The sequence below is a fragment of the Diceros bicornis genome, chromosome 34 (genome assembly GCF_020826845.1).
Source record: "Diceros bicornis minor isolate mBicDic1 chromosome 34, mDicBic1.mat.cur, whole genome shotgun sequence".
NCBI lineage: Eukaryota > Metazoa > Chordata > Mammalia > Perissodactyla > Rhinocerotidae > Diceros > Diceros bicornis.
In genome coordinates this window covers 29073635-29092799 of record NC_080773.1, presented here as the reverse complement: position 1 = coordinate 29092799, position 19165 = coordinate 29073635, and the positions used below count along the sequence as shown (strand labels likewise).

Sequence of the window (19165 nt, the reverse complement as noted above, 5' to 3'; positions counted from 1 at the left end):
ACAGCCCCTCGGTGACTCCCGGAGGCTCCCGTCCCCTCCCCCTCTCAGCCGCGCTGTGTGAAGTTCTCACTCCGGAGGTGGATTCTAGTTCTCCCTCCCTCGTCCCCCAGCCTCGCCCCTCTCTGTCCCTCCAAGGCAGAGATGGCAGTACACACATTTCCTTGGCCTTGGGACTCTGCAGACCCCACCTCTTTCCTGACACCCCCTCCATCTACGCGTCCTCTAGAGTCGGGCTCCTCCCTCCTTAGTCCCCCACGTTGCAGTCGCCGACTTGAGAGAGATCTCTGATCCATGCGCGGGGGGAGGAGACCTGCACCCGTTCGGTGACACCGTGTTTCTCCTGCCCGAATGGCATCCCCCTGGCTGTGCTTGCCGTGGTGCGTTTACGTTCCTGAAGCCCTACTGGAAAGCACTGTTCCTGGGCAAGGGACGTGTTTATTCCATACCTGTGAATGTGCAGGATGGGGGGCGGAGTAGAGACAGTCTGACAGAGAATGAGAAAAACTGTGTGAGAGAAAGGAAGAATAAAAAAGCGAGGGTAAAATAGAGGAAGGGGTAGGTGGATATGGAGAGACAACAAGAGTGAACCGGAGAAAAGAAGAGGGAGAAAAGAAAATAGAAAAATCTAGATTAAAAGGTATCTTCAGAGAGGTGAAGGGTAGCAAACTGGATGAGAGAGACCTTAACCGGTGGTAACAGTGGGGACAGCAAGGGGCAGGTACATCAAACTGAGTGAGGAAGAAATAAAAGAGGTGGGGCCATGGAAGATGGAGAGATGTGGTTCTGGGACAGAAAGAGGGGCAAGAGGTTACAGGGAGGGCAGAGGGAGAAACGGAGTAGGGAGGGAATCCCCTGGCATTAATCCCTTCAATGGCTTCCCATTGCCCTCGGGACAAAAATCCAGTTTCCACTGTCTGGCTACAGCAGGGGGCTCTGGAGGTGGGGCAACCTTCCAGAATTGGTCCAGTGTGAGGGAAGAAACAGGCTTTTCTATCCTGCACTGACCAGTCATTGGATACTCACTGCCTAGGGAGGTGCCATGCTGATGGTCAGGCAGCTCCCTTTGGCTGAGTTAGTTTACAAGGAGGGATTGAACTGTGAGCCTTCAGCAGCCAGATGCCTGGCTGTGGGGCAATTCACGCCTTCATCCTGAGGGATGTCAGGAATTGCATCATAGTCTGTAAAGATATACAGTCTACGTAGTGACTGCTATGGGGTCTCTTAGCAGTGCAAGGATCATTGACCTAAGAGGTTAAAGGGAAAATTTCACGGATCATTTTGGGGATAATCTGTAATGGTTTTGGTGCGGGATCTCATTACAGGCCAAGCATTTCTGAAGGTGTCACGTCTTTTGTGGAATACAGATGACATTTTGGGGTGTTTTGTTAGGAGATATTGGAGTCTTGTTGGAGTATGTGGGTCACTGGGGACATTACTCTTGTATTTTGACATTATGGCGGTGCCTGACTTTAGGGTAAGGTCTCCAAGAAGGAACTATGGGATCATGGGTTGGTGGGTGTTTTCCTGCCAGAAAAGAAGATTGATGTTAGGATTGCAGTGTGGGATTCTATGGCAGAATGTGTTGATGATTATGGGGTTCTGTAATATCATGAAGTGTCCACTGGGAGTGGTAGAACACCATGGGAGCTTGTAGGAGTGTCTGAGTCAAGAAGGGAAGCAGGAAGTGACAGGAAGGGGAGTTTTCATTGGGGCAAGCTTGCTGGAGGTGGGTCTCTGGGCATAACTGTGGAGGGGCTAAAGGGCCAGCAGTACAACAGTCTCAGGACGGTATGGCATCCTTTGGCTACTGCCACTGTGTTGTCAAATTTTACCTCTAGGCAATTGTTATGTTCGGCATACATAGATGGTGATATTGTCCTATCTTTAAAAAAACAACAAAAAGCCGTTTACTACATTCTCCTATCTTTAAAACAAAAAATCCTCTATTAGCTGCATTTCCCACTGTAGTAAGTGCACTTTCTTATGCTCCATATCAGAGCAAAATACTCTAAAACCTTGTTTATACTCTTTGCTTCAATTCTTGCTTCCAGTTCTCACTTTCACATCCACATTCCATTGATATTTTCCTCATCAGAGTCACCAGTGACCTCCCCATTTCTGAATCAGTATTTTATTCTGTCGTCATCTTGTCCTGTCAACAGCATGCTGCACTCCCTCTTCTTTTTTCTTTTTTTTTTGGTGAGGAAAATTAGCCCTGAGCTAACATCCATGCCCATCTCCCTCTATTTTGTATATGTGATGCTACCACAGCATGACTTAATGAGCGGTGTGTAGGTCTGTGTCTGGGATCCAAACCTGCAAACCCCAGGCCTCCAAACCAGAGCACACGAACCCAACCACTACACCACGGGGCAGGCCCCTGCACTCCCTCTTCTTGAAGCACTTTTTTCTTGGCTTTCACATCACACTATTTTTAGAAAATAAATCTATCTACCAATCATCTGTGTTAATTTTCTTCTCCCTGTTGATGTCTCAGCTTCCTGTGCCTGTTTCTCCTAACTCCTTGGTCTCTGACTATGGGAGCACCTCTGTGCTTAGTCCTTGAACCTCTTCTCTGTCTACACCACTGCTTTTCCATCTCATCTCATCCCATCCCATCCCATCCCACCCCCCCCATCCCCCCCACCCCACCCCATCCCATCCCATCTCGACTTTAAACACTAATGTCTCTTTTCACCTCTTCACCCAGACTTGTCCCCTGAAATCAGAGTCCTGTATCCAGCTGTCTCTTCAACATCTCTTTCAGGACAACCAACTGGCATTTGCATCTTAATATGTCCAAAAATGGCCCCCTGAACTCCCCAAATGTGTTCTCCTGCAGTCTTCCACATCTCAGTATTGGGCAACCCTGTACTTCCTGGGGCTTAGGTGAACATCTCAGCATGTTTTCAAAATATATAAGATATTATTTTATTTGTTACTATTTTAACTTAGGACAAAATAAATTTAAAAACCGATGTTTACTTAAAATGGATAAGGGAATACATGGTTTCCAAAAATCTTGGGGACAGGGAAAAATGTTTGAAGGCCACAGCCCTTTCTGATCTTATCTCTTACTTTTGTCTCCTCCTCACTCACTCTACTCCAGCCGCACAGGCCTCTTTGCCCTTTCTGGAGCCAGGAACACCATCACCTCAGGCCTTCACATACGTGTCCCTCTGCCTAGAAGTCTGTGACCCCTCACTTGTAGGTGGCAAAATCCCTTCTTTCCTCAGGTCTTTGTTCTGACATCATCTCTCAGTGGCACCTTCTCTGGCTTCTGTCTCCTCCCCTATCCCCCTTTTAACATCCAGCTACTCCCTCACCCCCACTTCTGGTCCATATTGCCTGCTCTGCATGTTTGTCTCTGCTCCTTCCCATTCCACTGGCTGGATACACATGACAGCAATGCCCTAGGGGAGAGCAGAGCCACCAGGTGGGAGGTGTGCTGGGCTTGGATCCTCTGAGTGGTGCTCAACTCCGGCTTTACATTGGATTGCTGAGGCATTTTGCAAATACAGTGCTTGTGCACTGTCCCCAGAGATTGCCCTTCAAATGGTCAAGTGGAATGGGACCTCCGTGATGTTTAAAGTATCCCAGGTGATTCTGATCTGTATCCAGCATTGATTCTGATCTGTATCCAGCATTGAGCATCAAGGCTCTGAGTCCTCCATTTCTGAGGATGAGATCAGCCTGTGATCCAGGGAGAGGTGAGGGGGCTCTACTCTGCATGGGGTTTGATCAGGGCCGGGTCTGACCTGAAGGGGAGGGTCAGTCCAGCCCAGATCCCCACTGCTGCAGTGTATGTTAGGGCTTCATCAGGAGGGGAGCAAGTTCTGAAGAAAGAGGTCAAAAAACTCACTTGTTGGTCTCTGTGTAGGAGCTTATTTTCCCTGAATCCCTCCTGAGGTAGTGGGCAGCAGAGGACCGTCTTTTCCACATGGTGAGGACTTCCCTGTGTGTGTGGTTGTGGCACAGGAAGGAGATATGTTGAATCTAAGCATTAAACAGCATATTTTTGACACTCAGGATTAACTTCTCAAGACCAATCTTGCCCAAGGAAAAAGCCTGGAAAAGGAGGAAGAGGAAAGAAAAGGAGTCAAAAATGGCTCTTCCTCAGGTAAAGTCATGTTCTTACTTGATTGTTCTGTCTCTCCTTCATGAAGTGTCCATCTTTGGACTTGCTAATCTCTGACTCTGAGTGTCCTGCTTGATGTGTTCCTTCATACTCACTCAGGGCCTTCCCTCAGTCCCTCTCATCTCCACTTAGATTCCATCTCACCGTGACCCGGTGACATGGAACTTGTGAAGGGGCTCCACTGGGTGTGGTCCTAGGCAGGGCTTCACATCCACGGATTGGAGGTGGGTGTGGGCACTGTGGTATCAGTGCAGTTGAGGACAGCAAGGATTGTTTAGGGGCCCCATGTGGATTCACTGTCAACTCTCTGTAGACCAGGATGAAAGAAGTTGCACATGGAAGTCATGTATTAATGTAGAGGAATAGTTGGAAAATTCTGCCAGAGTGATAAGAGGAAACCAGCTCTGCCTGACTTGATAATGCATTCAGAGCTAAACAAGTGAATCATGGCATTTCTGGTTCCAGAATATTAATGATTGAGAATAAAGTTCAGAAACAGACATCAGTGATAGAGTATGTTTTATTCCATAATTGGTTTTAAGATAGACAATCAACCTAAATATATAACAGTAACAGGTTTTAAAAAAATCATTCTCGGCATATCCATCCCACAGAGACCGTGGTCTTCCTGCAGGGACTCTCATGCAGCAGATCTTTTAGATAAAAATGGTTATAATTAAGCCAAGACGTGGAGCATGAAACTTTATCTTTGTCATCAAAGAGGCTGTGGCCAAATTCTGGTTCCACCATTATTATTAACTATTACCTTTCTTTTATTTTAAACGTTGCATGATATATATTTGTGTGATTTTGTGGTCAAACTGCAAACAAAGAAGCAGTTTAGGCACTAAGATGTAAAGCATCCTCTTCCCTGTCAAGTCTTCCACCATCCCTCATGTCTCAGTGAGGGACCACTGTTGTCAGTTCTGTAGCAAGAGTCAGCTGAAATCTTATAAAAATGCATTTATGCATCCTAATGAGATCTTAGAAAAAATTCTTCAATGAAGCTTATTAAAGTAATATTTTGTTCTGCAAATTTAAAAAATTTACACAATATATGTCTGGAAGTTGTTTTCATGTTAGTAAACACAGATATAGCTTGCCTTTGATAGATCCTCATTGGGGCAATCTCTTGATGAAGACACATGAGACCTTTACAGTTTTTCGCTGTTATAAAGGATGCCACAGTGGCTCTCTATGAGCAGGCTGACCTCTCTCCTGGTGTCTGAGGATTTCTCTGGGTTGGGCAACTTGACATGTGATTACTAGGTCAAGCATGGTGCATTTCGTATTTTGGTAGAGTCTGTCAGATGCCCTCTCCTAAAGCTGCAAAGGTACTCTCTCCCACCAACAGCATGTGAGATTTCCCCTGATGTAACCAAACAGGTACTGTAATCTTTTTGCATTTTGAAAATTTGGAGGAAAATGGCAATCTTAGTTTGTATTTCCATTTTCCAACTACTTGTGAGTAACTTTCATTATTTTGTAGAAATAAAACATGGATTTTCATACTTTACTCAGTTCTCCTTTGATATATTTTTAGGAGCTGTTCTATATTTTGTAGTTTAATTCTTACATGTGCCCTGGTGTCTTTCTTAGTTTATCATTGTTTTGCAATGAAACATACATCTTCTTTCCTTCTTGCCCTCTGCTTTCTGATCTTGCTTTAGAAGGCCTCACCTGGCATAGTTTCAAAATATTGTGTTCCATTTAGTGCTAATCTTTTTTTGCTTAAAATTATCTCTTTAACTTGGATTTAATGAAATATTTTTAATTTGGCTTTTTTGTGGATATCTTTTAGCCATTTTATTTTGTTGATTTCAAAGTTTCGTATATTACACACCCTCGCGCACACACATGCATACACATATACTAATAGGTTCACATGTTGTTTGGCAGGGCCCTCCATTTTATTTTTCTTTTTAAAATTATTTCTCTCTCAACACAATGGAGACTTTTTATTTGAAATTCCACATTTCTTTTACATTTGAATTGCCCTGAATTTCTAAATGACTGAGGTCTTTATATCACCACATCTTCCAATAAGAATTGGGTTTGTCAGTCTTTGATTATATTTTTGTTATATCCATCAGTATATTCTTTAATAAAATTTTCTAATTTCTTCACATAGCTTGGGAAATCTCTTGTAATTAGATGTCACGTAAAATTCCTGATGGGAATTTGCTTCTCCCTCTTCTCGTCCCAGCTCAGGCATCCTGTGCAGTGGTGAATGACAGGAGCCTGGCTGGCCCACTTGCCTCAGCCTTACCTCTAGTGGAAATGCTTCTAGTGCTTACTGCAGATTATGATGCTTGGTGAAAGTGTCTTGCTTGATAACAGTTCTTTTAATTTCTTATCTGGCATGATTTTTAATCGAGTATTTCTTCAAAGATCTACTGCTGTGATAAATCTTTCTTCTATTTAATCTGCTAAATTAACATACAACATTAGTCAATTTTTTCATCTTGAATCGTTTTTTTATGAGTGGATTAAACTCCGTTTGGCTAATAAACTCCATAATGGCTAAATATCTGACTTTAAATGGGAACTTGTATTTATATTTTTGCATATATGTGGACTTTGTCGTGCCTGAAAATGCCACTCATGCACTAGCTCGTCTAGGTGTTGAATATCACTCAATGTGTAGAACATAATATATACTACATCCGTATAAACAACCTGTGTTGAATATTTTTCATTTATGTATTTCTTTTATTGTCCTCAAAAATGGGAAATCTACAGTGATTTAGTGGATTTGATATCCTCTGATGGAAAAATATAATAAAGCAAAACTAGGGATATATAAATTGTTCACAATTATCTTGCTCAAAATGATCTGTCAGAACATTCACTTCAATTGAATCAATCCTTACACCTCTCTCCTTTTCACGTATTGTGTGAAGATAAGAACCGTCCCTACTGTCCATTAGTGAAATGTGTTTTTCATTTCAGGAACTGTTGACCTTCAGGGATGTGGCCGTAGAATTCTCTCAGGAGGAGTGGGAATGCCTGGACCCTGCTCAGAGGGCCTTGTACAGGGATGTGATGTTGGAGAACTACAGGAACCTGCTCTCCCTGGGTGAGAATAGCATCCCTCCAGAAGTTGGGATCTGCCCTAGTGAGTCTCTTGGGAGCCCTTGCCTTGCTTGCCTGGAATTGATGCTGGGTTGACTCTGAACTAAAAAGCTTCATGATGTAGCGTCTAGACTTTCACCTTCCCTTTTCTTCAGATGATCTGCCCACTCCACACTAGATTAGTGGTGGTTCCAGAAGTTGAGTAATCACAAAATCTTACGGCAAATGTTGAAAAATATCTGTTTCTGGATCTGCTTTTACCCCTGTACTTTTGATAGAGTAGTTCTTGGAGGAGAGCTAGATATCTGTATTTTAAAAATATTCCTTAAGCATTCAGAGGGAGACAGACAGTGAACAAATTTGTGAAATATTTTTCTAGACATATCTGTAATGTCCTCTCTTCTCAGCTGAACAAAGGGATGGAATTGTATTCTGGAAAAGCCACAGCACATCATGTGGCTTTCTTATAAGCAGGAATCTCTCTTTCTGACCTGAATATTATCTCCATTTTGGAGCAAGGGCACGAGCCCTGGACTGTGCAAAGCCAGGTGAATATAGGGAAAAATTAAGTGTATCAAAGATGTGACCAGAGGAAAGAGCTCAGATGGATGGAGAGGAAGCTGCACCATTAATAATGTTTGAGAAACTCTCCACAAGTGGAAGAGTTCTATGGGAAAACAAAGTTTATTTCTTGTGACCTCTCAAAGGAAAGTTTTCTTCCCTTCCACTTATCACTCTTTTCTTCAGACCTGTAAAAGTTCATCCTCCCAACCTCTAGCTCATGCAAAGACCAAGGCAAAATCTTTATCGTGACCTCTAATATACTCTTATCTGCCCTCTAGGTCCTCTTTGGTAGCTTGACCTTGAGGTGCACCAGGAGGGCTGGTTATAAGGAGTCCTCTTTCTTCCTGATTCTCATACTCAGTTCTCAGTCCACACAGATCAGAGCTGAAGCCTCCATACTCCAGGCCCCAGGCCTTCTCCAGGTTCCATTCCCATTTCATGTACTTGAGAGACCTTCTTACAGGATGGGAAAATGTTGGCATATTGGGCCCCAGGAAAGTGCATGGGGCTGTCTCAAGCCCTCTCTGCCTCTTCAGATGCCCCAGCCATTTCTTCAGTTCTGCTTTTGCCTCACGTCAAGAAGTATGTGTAACAGGGGAGTGGGGTGGATCTTTTGATCCAGCAGTAAAACTGCTTTTACTCAAAAAAACAATGGATAAAAGAAAATATCAAAAGGGAAACTAGAAAATACTTTGAGAGGAAAGAAACAAAACACAACATACCAAAACTTATGGTATGGTATAGTATGGTACTGCTTATACACCTGATAAAAGTGTTTTTTTAAATTTCCATATATTTGTAAACTTCCCAGTTTCCCTGCAGTTATTCATTTCTACTTTCATTCTGTTGTGGTTGGAGAAAATATTTTGTATAGTTTCAGTCTTTTTCAGTTTATTGAGACTTGCTTCATGGTTTAATGTATGGTCTATCCTGGAGAATGTTTCATGTGCATCTAGAGGAGAATGTGTCTTTTGCTGTTATTGGGTGGAGTGTTCTATATATGTCTGTCAGAGCTATTTGGTTTACAGTCTTGCTCAAGTCCTCTGTCCTTATTGAACTTCTCTCTAGCTATCCTCTCCATTATTGAAAGTGGGGTCTGGAAGTCTCCAAATAGTCTCGAACTGTTTTTATTTCTCTCTTTAATTTTGTCAGTGTTTGCTTCATACATTGTAGGGCTTTCTTGTTTAGTTGTAAGTTCATATTTGTTGTAATTCCTTGATAAGTTATCCTTTCTTTAGTATACAATTTTCTTTGTCTCATAAAAATTTTTGACTTAAATTCTGTTATTGGTATAGCCACTTCAGGTCTCTTTTGGTTACTATTTGCATGGAATCTGTAATAGTTTGCCAGGGCTGTATAACAAAGTACCACAGGCTGAGTGGCTTAAATAACAGAAATTTATTTTCTCACAGTTTTGGAAGTTAGAAGTCCAAGATAAGAGTGTCAGCAGTTTTTTTCTTCTTAGGCTACTCTCCTTAGCTTGTAGTTGGCTGTCTTTTCCTCCCTCCTTCTTCACATGGTCTTTCCTATGTGTGTGTCTGTGTCTTAATCTCCTCTTATAAAGGCACCAGCCGTTGGATTAGGGCCCACTCCAATGACCTCATTTAACCTAAATTACCCCTCTAAATACCTTATCTCCAAATATAGTCACATTTTGAGGTACTGGAGGTTAGAAATTCAACATATCAATTTGTGGGAGAGGATGCAATTCAGCCCATAACAGAATCATTTGCCATCCTTTCACTTTCGGCATGTTTACATATCTATATCTAAAGTGAATCTCCTACATACAGAATATAGTTAGATCCTATTTTTTTATCCATGCTGCCAACCTCTACCTTTTAATTAGAGAGCTTAATCCATTTCCATTTAATGTAAGTAGTGATAAAGAAGAACCTCTGCCCTCTATCTGTTTGTTTTCAATGTGTCTTCTGTCGTTTTTTTCTCCTCAATTCTTCCATTACTGCCTTCTTTTGTGTTAGGTACGTTCTAGTGTACCATTTTGATTCCCTTCTTGTTTCCTTTACTATGTATTTTTTAATTGTTTTGTTAGTTATTGCCCTGAGGATTACAAATAAAATATTAGTTTATAACAATCCAGTTAAAATTAATACCAACTCAATTTCAATAGTATATAAAAACTTGGATATACTATATATATACACAAACACACACGTATCTCCTGTCCCTTCTTCCTCTATTGTTATTGTCCCAAGTTACATCTCTATACATTGTGTATCAATCAATGTAGATTTAGAATTACTGTTTTATGTTGTTGTCTTCTAAATCAATAGGGGAAAAAAGGAATTACAAACCAAAAATATGTTAATACTGACCTTATACTTACCTGAGTAGTGTCTTTATTACTTTTCCTTATTTCTTTATGTGGATTCGAGTTACTGTCTCTTCTTTTATTTTAGCCTGAAGCATTCCCTTTACCATTTTTTTGTAGGACTGGTCAACTTACAAGGGACTCTGTCAGTTTTTATTTTTCTGGCAATGTCCTAATTTTTCCTTTATTTAAAGGATAATTTTGACATACATAGAATTCTTGGTAGACAATTATTTCTCTTTAGCACTTGGAAAATGTCATCTCATTGCCTTCTGACCTCCATGGTTTCTGATGTGAAATCAATGGTTAATCTTATTGAGGACTCTTTCACCTGAGAAATTGTCTCTTACTGCTTTCAAGATTCTCTTTGCCTTTGAACAGTTTGATTATAAAGTGTCTCACTGTGGATCTCTTTTAGTTTATCTCACTTGGGATTTGTTGAATTCCTTGGATATGTAGATTCATGTATTTCATAAAATTTGGAAATATTTCTGTGTTGTTGCTTCAAATATTTTTCCTGCCCATTTCTTGGTTATTTCCTTCTGGGGCTCCCATTATCTATGTTGGTACACTTGAAGGTGTCCCACAGTTCTCTTGTCCTCTATTCATTTTTCTTCATTGTTTTTTTTTCTGCTCCTAAAGTTAGGTAATCTCAATTGACTTATCTTCAAGTTTGCTAATTCTTTCTTCTGCCTGTTCAGTTCTGTGTTGAACCCCTTTAGGGTTTTAAAATTTTTTTTTGTCAGTTTTTGTACTTCTCATCTCCAGAATTTCTATTTAGTTTCTTTTTAAAATTTCTCTTTATTGGTATTTTCTATTTGGGTTCCTTTAGTTCTTTGCACATGGTTTCTTTTAGCTCTTTGAGCATATTTAAAATAGTGATATAAATTCTTTGTCTAGTAAAGTCCAATGTCGGGGCTTCCTTGGGGACAATTGCTGTTCAATTCCATTTTTTCCTGTGTATGGGCCATACATCATTGTTGGTTTGCATGCCTCATATATATATTTTTTTAAACTGAACATTTTGAATTTTATAATATGGCAACTCAGGAAGTCACAGTCTTCCCCACCCACTTCGCCACCCCAGCATTGGTTGTTCCTGCTTGTTGTAGTTGCTATTGTTTGTTTAGTAATTTTTCTGAGTTAATTTTGTAAAGTCCATATTCTTTGTCACGTGTGGTCTCTGAAGTCTCTCTTTAGTTAGCTTAGTGGTCAGCTAGTGATTCGACATAAAATTTCTCAAATACCTGGAACAAAAAAAACCCAGAAAAACAGAAACGAAAACCCCAGTCTTTGGAGATAAACTTTGTGTGTTTGGGAATACCTGTAGAACTCAGCCTGGCAATTTACAATGCTGCCTTAGCCTTTACCTCCTGCTTTTGCTGAGCCTGAAGTTTAGCTGGAGGTAAGGCCTTAGGGTCTTCTCATATGTTTTCTGAGCAATCACTCAGCCCTGGGCATGTGTATGACTTAGATTCCTAGGAATATGTGGCAGTTTTTTTTTTTTTTTTTTCCACTGAGGAAGATTCACCCTCAGCAAACATCTGTGCCAGTCTTCCTCTACTTTGTATGTGGGACGCCTCCACAGCATGGCTGATGAGTGGAGTAGGTCCACGCCTGGGATCTGAACCTGCAAACCCGGGCCACCAAAGCGGAGTGCACAGAACTTTAACCACTCAGCTGCGGGGCTGGCCCCATGTGGCAGCTTTTAAAAGCCCTTATTCCCCAAAGCATTTTACTCCCCAGCCTTTCTTCCTAGGTCTTTCAATGTGTCTTCTCTTTTCTCCATCTTTAATCCCTTGCCCCAAGTGTTCAGCAGCTACTATATTTGCCTTTAAATGTTTGACAAATGCACCCCTGTGTAGTGCCTCTGCCCTCGGAGAGTTTTGAATTAGGCAAAATAAAGGCAAAGCTCTTTGACTCAGTTCTTCAGGGAACCCCCAGGCAAGTCATAGTAAAAATCACAATTGTTAGAGAATAAAGTTTGCTCTGCCACTCCCAGTACAAGGGACTTGTGCCAGGAATGTGGGCTGCTATTTTCAAGGCTGTCTCTGTGCTGGAGAGAATGAGATGGGGCCAGGGTAAATTAAACTGCCAGAAAGCTCTCCTACTGAGCATGAGCTGCCTCTTTCTTGATTAAGTATCTACACGTTTGCTGTAAACATTTGTTTAGTTTCCATAATTCTGATAGTTTTTGCCAATTTATTTGCTGTTTTTATGGAGAGATGTACTTTTGGAGTAACATACTTCACGATTTTCATGCTATTAGCTTTACCCCATTCTTACCTTTATAATACTATATATTTATCTGAAACTGATATTTCAAAAATCAGGGGGCATGTGCATAACTTAGAGTGTTAGGAATATGTGGGAACTTTTCTCAACATATTTTTCAGTTCTCATATTGTGTACTCCTTATGGAATATAAGTCTTTCTCTTGTTCTTAAGGGAGAAAGCATTAGAATTCCAGTCTGTGATTTTGTATAATTGTGGTTTCTTGTTATTTACCTGTTGGATTTATCTTGGTTTATTAAAAATTTTTATTAATTTAATTCTCATTTACAGATTATGGATTTCAGTATATAGTATAGAATAGGACTGCAATTTACCAATTGTTAATGTTGCAAAATACCTATTCTGCATGAGTAGAGATAGTTTTATAGAAGATATTCAGAATATGTTGTTATTCCAACGATGTTTTCTTAAATTCTTTTTGATTTTCCTATCAGCTTTTTAGTTTTGCAATTCATAATTCCCATGTATTTATCATATTCATTATGTTTTTAATGAATTATCATTACTTCATATAATGCTATACTATAGCATTTTTTTGCATGCAATAATTATGCAGTAAATATGCATTTATATAATATTTGTGTCTCTTGTAATATGAGACACCAGTTTGTCTACTGCCAGTCAGTGTGTGTTTTGATGTGGTAGTCAAAGAATACACTTTCTTTCAGAGCTTATGTAAGTTTACATAGTGTGAGCGATTTTTTCCTAGGGTGTTTGAAAGTAGGCTTCCCTTAAAAATAATTTGAAATATATGTAATCTTTTATTAAAGAGTTCTGTTCTTAAACATTCGTAGACCTTGCTTGAGAAGTTTTTATCTCTTCAATGTAAATATTACTTTTAGTGTAATATTCATCTTCCAATTCTAGTTAATATGAAGACTTTTTTTAATATCTTTCAGATATCTCTGGTAGATTTATGATCAAGGAATTATTACCAAAGAAAGACATTAATAATGGTGAATTATACCAACCAATGGTCTTGGGAAGATATGAAAGCCATGACATTGAGGATTTTGACTTCAGGAAAGTCTGGGGAAATATGTATGAATTTGAGAGTAACTGTGGATATGAAGAAAGAAATTTCAAAGAAGTGCTTATGACAGGTAATGTAAGTCTCACTAGTAAAAAAGAGAAACACGACAGCAAATCTTGCATTAATTTACCTTTAAAGCAGAGTGTTTCTTTAATAAAAAGTGCGTATCATAACTTCAAACATGGGAAGTCATTTATAAAGAATTTGTTAAAAATAAAAAGTAACATACTCTCTGCAGGAAACAAATATACAAAATGTTTTGAAAATAGGATTGGATTAAGCTTTCAGTCACATCTGGCTGAATTGCAGAGATTTCAAACTGAAGAGAAAATTTATGAATGTCATCAAGTTGAGAAGTCTATCAAAACTTGTTCCTCAATTTTACCACTTCAAAGATTTCCTCCTCCTAGTATCAGAAGCAACATTTGTAAGAAATATGGAAAAGTTTTTATGTATCCTTCATTGCTTACACATCATCAGAAAACAAACATTAGAGAAAAACCTTATAGATGTAATGAATGTGGAAAGACTTTTAGCCATTATTCAGTCCTTACTAGTCATCAGAGAATTCATTCTGAGCAGAGACCTTACAAATGTGATGAGTGTGGTAAAGCCTTTAAGCAGTTCTCAAACCTCACAAGACATCAGAGAATCCATACTGGAGAGAAACCATATAAATGTAATATATGTGACAAGGTCTTTAATCAAAATTCCCATCTTACAAATCACTGGAGAATTCATACTGGAGAGAAACCACACAAATGTAATGAATGTGGTAAGGCTTTTATCAAATGTTCAGACCTTTGGCGTCATGAGAGAATTCATACTGGAGAGAAACCTTACAAATGTAATGAATGTGGCAAGGGTTTTACCAAACGTTCATATCTTTGGGATCATAAGAGAATTCATACTGGAGAGAAACCATACAAATGTATTGAATGTGGCAAAGTTTTTAGGCAGTGGTCTACGCTCAGGATTCACCGAAGAATTCATACTGGTGAGAAACCTTATAAATGTAATGAATGTGGCAAAGCTTTTAAGCAGTGCTCACACCTCACTAAGCATCAAAATGTACATCCTGGAGAGAAGCCACACAAATGTAGTGTGTGTGGTAAGGCTTTTATCCACATTTCAAGCCTTGTGAAACATCAGAAAATTCATACTGGAGAAAAACCATACAAATGTAATGAATGTAGTAAGGCTTTTATCCAAAGTTCAAGTCTTGTGGAACATCAGAGGATTCATACTGGTGAGAAACCTCACAAATGTAATGAGTGCGGCAAAGCCTTTACTGTTCGTTCAAGCCTAACTAAACATAAGAGATACCATACTGGAGAGAAACCTTATAAATGTAATGAATGTGATAAAGCTTATGCACAATTTGTACACCTTACTAGACATCAGAAAATACATAATGAAAAGAAACATCGTGAATCAACTACATGTGATAATGCTTTTACTCAAAGCTCAAGCTTGGGGGTTCATCAGAGAATTTATGGTAGAGAGAAACCTTACAAATGTAATGAGTGTGGCAAATCCTTTAACTGGTGTTCACGCCTTACTCGACATCAGAGAATCCATACTGGAGAGAAACCATATAAATGTATTGTGTGTGACAAGGCCTTTAGTCAAAATTCAAACCTTACAATTCATCAGAGAATTCATACTGGAGAGAAACCTTACAAATGTAATGAATGTGGCAAAGCCTTTAAGCAGTACTCAAGCCTCACTAGACATCAAAATATACATCCTGGAGAGAAACCACACAAATGTAACGTGTGTGGTAAGGCTTTTATCAAACGTTCACACCTTTGGGGTCATGAGAGAATGCATACTGGAGAGAAACTATACAAATGTATTGAATGTGGCAAGGCCTTTAGACAATGGTCTGACTTCAGGATTCACAAAAGAATTCATACTGGAGAGAAATCTTAGAAATATAATGAATGGTGTAAAGAAATATAATGAATGGTGTAAATCATTTAAACATTTTTCACAACAGACTATGTATCAGAGAATTTATACTAGGGAGAACTAAGCCTCTAGTCCTAGAAGATTAATTGACCTCAGATATTAAATTCTTCACAATAATTAAAAGTCAAAATCATGTGAAACTCATGTAATGATGAGTATTGGTGGAGCAAGGAGATCTTTGGTAGTGTACCATTTCTTCATTTTAAAAATATTTTTATTATTTGAGGTTTCTTGAAAAGGCTATATTACTATTGATATCTTTCAACCTGAAGTTTGAAATGTGATGTTATGCCTTCATCACATGCATTTCATGTGTTACCTTCATGGTCTCTGGGAGGGGATCAGTAAGATAGATAAACAGGCCTACTTTATTAGATGGAGATTATTCATATCCATGTTTCCTGAAGGAACAGGGATGCTGAATTTTAACATACAATATTGTGTGGTTTTCAATGAGAGCATGGGATTGGGAGAAGAATATATGTAAAACAATGATGTAAATCATCATATGTTCAGGATACTCTTCTACAGGTTTATTGGTACAACAGTGGGCCACTGGATTATCAGAAACCTTTGCTGTACCAGCTGAGCATGAAACAGAGCAGGCCTTAGGATTGAGAGACTGAGATTTTAATGAGAATGTGATGATAGGTTAGTAGGGACTGCTTATGTAGTAGAAATAATGGAGAAGAAGTGATTGCCATCCTCTCCTTTTAAAGAAAATAGCTGTTGTATATCAAAGATGAATTAGTCTTATTCTTGGAAATTAAAGACAGCAATTATCAGAGACAAGAATTTAATTAACCAGAGTATGGTGTACGTGTATAGGATTCACATTTAACCACTATATCATCAAGACCATTTTACTCAGAATGTATCATAGTTGTCATGTTTTAATTAATAAAATTTAATAATTTTTTCAAAATTCTGAATGAATCATGTTTTTTCCCTATCAAATCAAACCTATCCCACATCATTATGGGAAGGAAGAAGTAACACTGTCTTTATTCACACATGACATTATCTATGTAGAAACTCAGAATCAACAAAAAACTTTTGGAACTAATAAGTGATTATAGCATGATTGAAGGATACAAAGTGAATACAATGGACCAAATGTTTGTGTCTCCCATCCAAAATTCATATGTTGACATTCTAACCCACAATGTCACTGTATGAGCAGGTGGGATCTTTGCGAGGTAATTAGTTCATGAGAGTGGAGCCCTCATGAAAGAGATTAGTGCCCTTATAAAAGGGACCTCAGAGAACATTCTTACTCTCTGCCATGTGAGGATACAAGAAGAAGACAGCCATCTGCAACCAGAAAGAGGGCTCTCACCAGACACTAAATCAGCTAGCACCTTGATCTTGGACTTTGCCTCCAGAACTGTGAGAAAAATCTGTTGTTTATAAGCCACTTAGTGTATGGTTTCTTACAAAACTGAACATAGTCTTACCATATGATCTAGCAACCACGCTCCCTGGTATGTACACAAGTGAGTTGAAAATTTATATCTATACAAAACCTACATGTGAATGTTTATAGCAGTTTTATGAATAATTGCCAAAACTTGGAAGCAACCAAGATGTGCTTAAGTAGGTGAATGGTTAAACTGTGGTGCATCCAGAAAATGGAATATTATTCAGTGCTAAAAGAAATGAGTTTTTAAGCCAAAAAAAGCCATAGAGGAACCTTAAATACATATCAGTAAGTGAAAGAAGCCAATCTGCAAGGACTATATAGTGTATGATTCCAACTATATAACATTCTGAAAAAGGCAAAACTATAGAGACAGTAAAAAGATCAGTGGTTGCCAGGTGTTAGGGGGAAGAAAGGACAAATAGGCGGAGAACAGATGATTTTTAGGGCAGTGAAACTACTTTTGTGTTATACTATAGTGATGGATATGTGTCATTACATTTGTCAAATCTATAGAATATACAACACTAAGTGTGAACCTAATACAAACTATGGAATTTGAGTGGTAATGGTGTGTCAATGTTGGTTCTTCAATTGTAATGAATGTACCACTGGTGTGGGATTTTGATAGTTGGGGAGGCTGTGCATGGGGTGCAGGAGGTATATGGGAAATCTCAGTACCTTCCACTCAATTTTGCTCTGAACCTAAATCTGCTCTAAAAAATAAAGTCTTAAAAAAACAGCAAAACAGAAAAAACACAAAGGCTTTATTATCCATGGTACAGCAGTCTCAAGAACATTGTGATTTCATCAATGCCTCCCTAATTCCTATCGGGATGATGTGGAGAGGGACTGGTGGACAAAGCACATGCAATGGGTTTGCATCACAGGTGAGGAACTTTTAAGTGTAGAAAAACCCAATCTTTTAAAGGGAACTACTAGCAAACCTGCCCTACCCTTTGCCTAAAAGGGAAACATTATCTTTATTTACCTGTATAGCAAACAAGTCTGTCCATTGTTCCAGAGGGTGATGCTGTCCCTATCTTCCAAAACTATTTTTCTCACAAATATTTGTGAAAACAGTACAGAAGAAAAGCTGTTCATGCCTCATTTCTTCACTATATTCACTTCTGACCAATTTTCCCATACATGTGACACAAGTTGTCAACCACTCTCTTTAATTGACACAGGAGATAAGACTAGAATCTATTCAATTTACTTCAAACAATATTTGGTTAGGTTTGCTAGCTACAAGATACTATGCATCGATGCTAGCTACAAGATACTATGCATCGAGATGAGGCCAAGTTGCTTTATTTGCCTCTGCTATACCAATGTTGGTCCAGCTGAACAAAGCCCAATAACCATTAGGGTGTACTTTAGGAAGACATGTGATTCTTCATAAGCTTCTGAATTGAGTATTTGAGGGTAACATTGTATAAACAACTGAACATTGCACAAAAACATACAATTTACATGTTTCTGATGAGATTAGGAATTATTGTATTTGTTAGCCATACAAAGCAGAGCCTGGGTTATAGTGGAGTCAGAGGTAATGAGCAGAAAGGGGCTGACAGTCAGAAAACACACAGATGAGGGAAGCAATCTTCACCGACCGTCAGTTGGAATTATAAATAAGAGCAAGACAAATGTGAAAGAGAAAGAGTAAAAAGATACAAAGGTACTTACCAGGACAAAGATACTTTGGGTGGCTCCGGTCTCAGCAAAGGATATGGGGGAAACATTATTCCTGTGAATATGTTGGATTTACTGCTGATGTCTGTATAGGATAAAAACCTTGGAGTCATTGGCCCAGATAGTGAGTATAGAAAATGAAACTTCAGAAAAGACTATCAATGGTGCATGTACTGAGCCTATGATTTTCTCATTATCTGTAGCAGAACAGTATCTCTAATCTCTTTTCTTTGTGATATTTTTCCTGCTTCATTTGTTAGACACATACAACACATATAGGAAAAACTGAATTCACAAACATGTACAAGATCCAGCAGAGGAAAATTGAGAAGCCAATGTACTTTGGGGCTTCGACTTTAAGATCCTTCCAAGTTCATGGGGCTGTTCATGGTGGTCTGGAACACACTCAAGAGGCAGGTGCTGCCAATGGATAAACCCCTGCCCACTCTCTGAACATACAAAAAAGTTTGCATCCAAAATCATTGAAAAAATGTTTAAACCCCAAAGCTGCCATTGTCTGGGAGAATCCTCTAGAGAGAATGATCAAGGAGTTGGATATAGTCAGGTGCTTGAGAATCAAATCTGTGGCCTTCAACCTGCATTCTGTGTGGTAAAGGAACAGGTAATGGTAAAGAAGAG

General features: G+C 39.1%; 1 protein-coding gene across 2 annotated transcripts; it reads left to right on the top strand.

The window, feature by feature from the left end:
* The first annotated feature begins 284 nt into the window (after positions 1 to 284).
* On the top strand, positions 285 to 15454 carry LOC131397314 (zinc finger protein 677-like). Of its 2 annotated transcripts, none has more exons than XM_058530109.1 (4): positions 285 to 377; positions 4030 to 4120; positions 7091 to 7217; positions 13304 to 15454. In XM_058530109.1, exons 1-4 carry the CDS (start codon positions 349 to 351, stop codon positions 15370 to 15372), a joined length of 2316 nt encoding a protein of 771 aa, XP_058386092.1. In that variant the 5' UTR covers positions 285 to 348; the 3' UTR covers positions 15373 to 15454. The 2 variants fall into 2 exon arrangements, with proteins under 2 accessions (XP_058386092.1, XP_058386091.1); XM_058530108.1 differs by having other exon boundaries at positions 7091 to 7256.
* Positions 15455 to 19165: the final 3711 nt, after the last annotated feature.

Excerpts from the sequence above, each read along its gene's own strand:
- LOC131397314 (XM_058530108.1), top strand. The coding sequence starts at position 349 with ATGGCATCCCCCTGGCTGTGCTTGCCGTG. Across the intron at positions 4,121-7,090 it reads CAAAAATGGCTCTTCCTCAG|GAACTGTTGACCTTCAGGGA; the intron begins GTAAAGTCATGT and ends TTTTCATTTCAG. Across the intron at positions 7,257-13,303 it reads AGAAGTTGGGATCTGCCCTA|ATATCTCTGGTAGATTTATG; the intron begins GTGAGTCTCTTG and ends AATATCTTTCAG.